At 41.3% G+C, this 2,852-nt stretch overlaps 1 protein-coding gene across 1 annotated transcript; it reads right to left on the reverse strand.

Moving 5' to 3' along the window:
- Nucleotides 1-41: 41 nt before the first annotated feature.
- LOC121918294 (ecdysone receptor-like) lies at nucleotides 42-2,675 on the reverse strand. Its single transcript, XM_042444365.1, has 2 exons — nucleotides 2,102-2,675; nucleotides 42-848 (listed from the first exon to the last, which is right to left on the reverse strand). The coding sequence occupies exons 1-2, from the start codon at nucleotides 2,307-2,309 to the stop codon at nucleotides 559-561; spliced, it is 498 nt and encodes a 165-aa protein (XP_042300299.1). The 5' UTR covers nucleotides 2,310-2,675; the 3' UTR covers nucleotides 42-558.
- Nucleotides 2,676-2,852: the final 177 nt, after the last annotated feature.

Below are 2,852 nucleotides of genomic sequence, written 5' to 3' on the forward strand. Positions count from 1 at the left end.
CTACCTAACTAGCAGTTATCAAGATCCTAAGAATAACCCAGCAAAGTATCTTACAGGTGAGAGGAAAGGGTGGGAAGATGAGGCCTTCACCAAGACTCCCTGGCACAATGTAGGCCTGTCTTGCCTCTGTTATTTAAGCAATATATAACAAATATAAAACAACAGCCACAGATGGCATTGAAGCGTCAGGAAAAAACTCTTCTAGAACATGGCGACATAGCCTGAAAAAGCCACAAAAAACTGGATGGTGGCCATGAAAGTCTTTGACTTCGCAAACAACAAAAATATTTCTATGCAAGCTGAACAGGCTCCAGAGAGGAAATTTCAAACTGATAAATCAATAGCCTTAGCAGACCTGAATCCACAAAATCCATGTGCTAAGGCTGACTCAGCTAGGAATGTGCACATAAATGCAAATTGGGGTCTACAGCTGCCTGTCCATGTTCTTTATTTAGAACTATTTCTAGATAGGGAGGAGGAGGTGGTGGTGGTTTAGTTTGTTTTAGTCATGCATTGGACTGTTGTCACACTGCAAAGAGGCACACTCCAAAAGATGAATTAGTATGCACAGCACAAACAGCTCTTCAGTACTAATATTAGGATCCTGCTGAATGGTATGTAACAGTGTGTATGTGTGTGTGTGTATGATGCCTGATTATTAAGAAGGTCTAAGCTCCCGCACTCAGACACACAAACATGAATATCAATACCTTCCACGTCTTCCCACATCTTACCTGCGGAAAAAATACTGATTGCAATTAAAAGTGCATATTCAGCGTCATTAAGCTGCAATTCATTCATTCCCTTTGAAAAGCCAAAAATGGGGTTAATGAATTCAAACTGAAGGCCTGCAAGGCAAATACAAAGAACAGGAGATTAAAAACAGAAAATTATTTGCACATTGAAAATGTAAAAAGGCACTGAATTAGAATTTTTGATGGGGCCTATTTTGAATTAAAGAGGGTCCTAATTAGGGTTGAGGGAAACTGTCTGTTCATATTTTGTTCTTCTTTATTTTTCTCTCGTTCTGTCTACTTTCTTCAAAAGGAAATCCACATAATATACTAGTCCCACTTAGAATCATAAAAGCTAGCCGGCCCACCCACCCCAATATCCAGAAACATGAACACACATTAATTAAAACCATTTTTAGTGGACCAGGCACCTTAGGCATAAAAAACCATTGAGTACAAAATAAGAAAACTGTACAGAATCACTTTGGAATTATTTGAGCTGGATACAATGAACCATAATCAGTTTTCACTTTAACGAACTGCTAAAAGTATTAAGGTTACATTCAATCACTAACAGGGGCAAATGTATGCCTGAATCACAGAACTGTAAATTTGGAAAGGACCCAAGGATCACTTAGTCCAATTCATTGTCAATACAAGAAAATTCACAGCTAATGTATCCCTGGCAGATGGGCATCCAGCCTCTAACAAAGGGAGCCTACCACTTTCTGAGATTTTTTTTTCTGCTGTTAAACCATTCTTAATGTAGGCTGGTTTTTACTAAAGTTTTGTCACAATCTAGCAAAACCAATAGCAAATACATTTCTATACTGCTTATCAGTGCACTTAAGCACTCCCTAAGCAGTTTACAAAGTGTAAGCTAATCGCTCCCAACCATCTGGGTACTCATTTTAGCGACTTTGGAAGGATGCAAGCCTGAGTTGAGCTTGAGCCCTTTTGCTGGTATTGAACTCGCAACCTTATGGTTTTGAGTGAGTGGCTGCAGTACAGGCATTTAACCACTGCGCCACCAGGGCTACTTGTAAGTTGAATCCACTGGTCCACAGCCTCCAGAGCTGCAGAATCAGCTACAAACTGAATAAGATTATGAAGTGTAAATGTTTGGATTTATCTATGGCTCAGTATTCCTTGGCTAAGTAAACCCTATGAAATTCATGGGGTCTCCATATATGTCTTCAAGTCGCCAAGAGGCAACAAAGGCACACACACACAAATACATAAATTATGGAACCATAAATGACTTCTATTAGAGCAAAGTCTGGATTTTATTTGTAAATGCAGAAAAATCTAAATAATCCCATAGTGAAGAAAAAATTGGCTGATACTCTGAACAGTGTTTAGCTCACCAGCTTTGGCAAAGTCATCTCGATTATAGCTCAAATCTTTCAAAAATGTAATACTTTCTGTTTCTGGATTGTAGCGCCGAGATGTTTCCAACAGCATCACCTTTAGCAAAAGAAATAGAAGATTCAATACAATACCTGGCTCTGTGAAATCAGCAGAATCGTTCTTCACACTCACAATACATGTCAACAGTGAGAAAACAAACAGCATCTTGAATTTTAGGAAATGCTCACAGAAAGAGGGTAAACAGATGGGAACATTGTTTTGCTCTTCTCTCTGTAGCCTTCATGCCCACCCAACCTGAGACTTGAGGAACCCTACTGAAGAGGCTAGATGTGCTACAGAAGGCTTGTGGGGACTGATGCAGATACCTGCTGTGACCAGGAGCTCCATCCTTGAAGCTGTCGGCACTCAGTTTCAGTCAATTCCTTCCTCCCCACTTAAACCTCTGAGCCACTGACCACTTCGGTGTTTATCACACAGAGGCTTTTGCAGCTCAGATCCGGGGTGACTCCTGGTTCAGCTCTGCGAATTCACATTATAACACACATGTTTTATCACACCTGGTTGCCCTTCCATTGCTCTTCCGAATCTCCCAGATCCCCCCCGGGGGTGGTGGACCAGTTAGGATGGTCCACCCTCGAAGGCTGATGGAACCTGAGAGGTTCCGAGAAGCCTTAGAGGGGCTCACGGTTGGAAATGACGGCGACTCTGTTGATGCCCTCACCGGTATCTGGAATACCGGCCTTTCCA

The sequence above is a fragment of the Sceloporus undulatus genome, unplaced genomic scaffold, assembly GCF_019175285.1.
Source record: "Sceloporus undulatus isolate JIND9_A2432 ecotype Alabama unplaced genomic scaffold, SceUnd_v1.1 scaffold_7935, whole genome shotgun sequence".
In the NCBI taxonomy this organism is placed as follows: Eukaryota; Metazoa; Chordata; class Lepidosauria; order Squamata; family Phrynosomatidae; genus Sceloporus; species Sceloporus undulatus.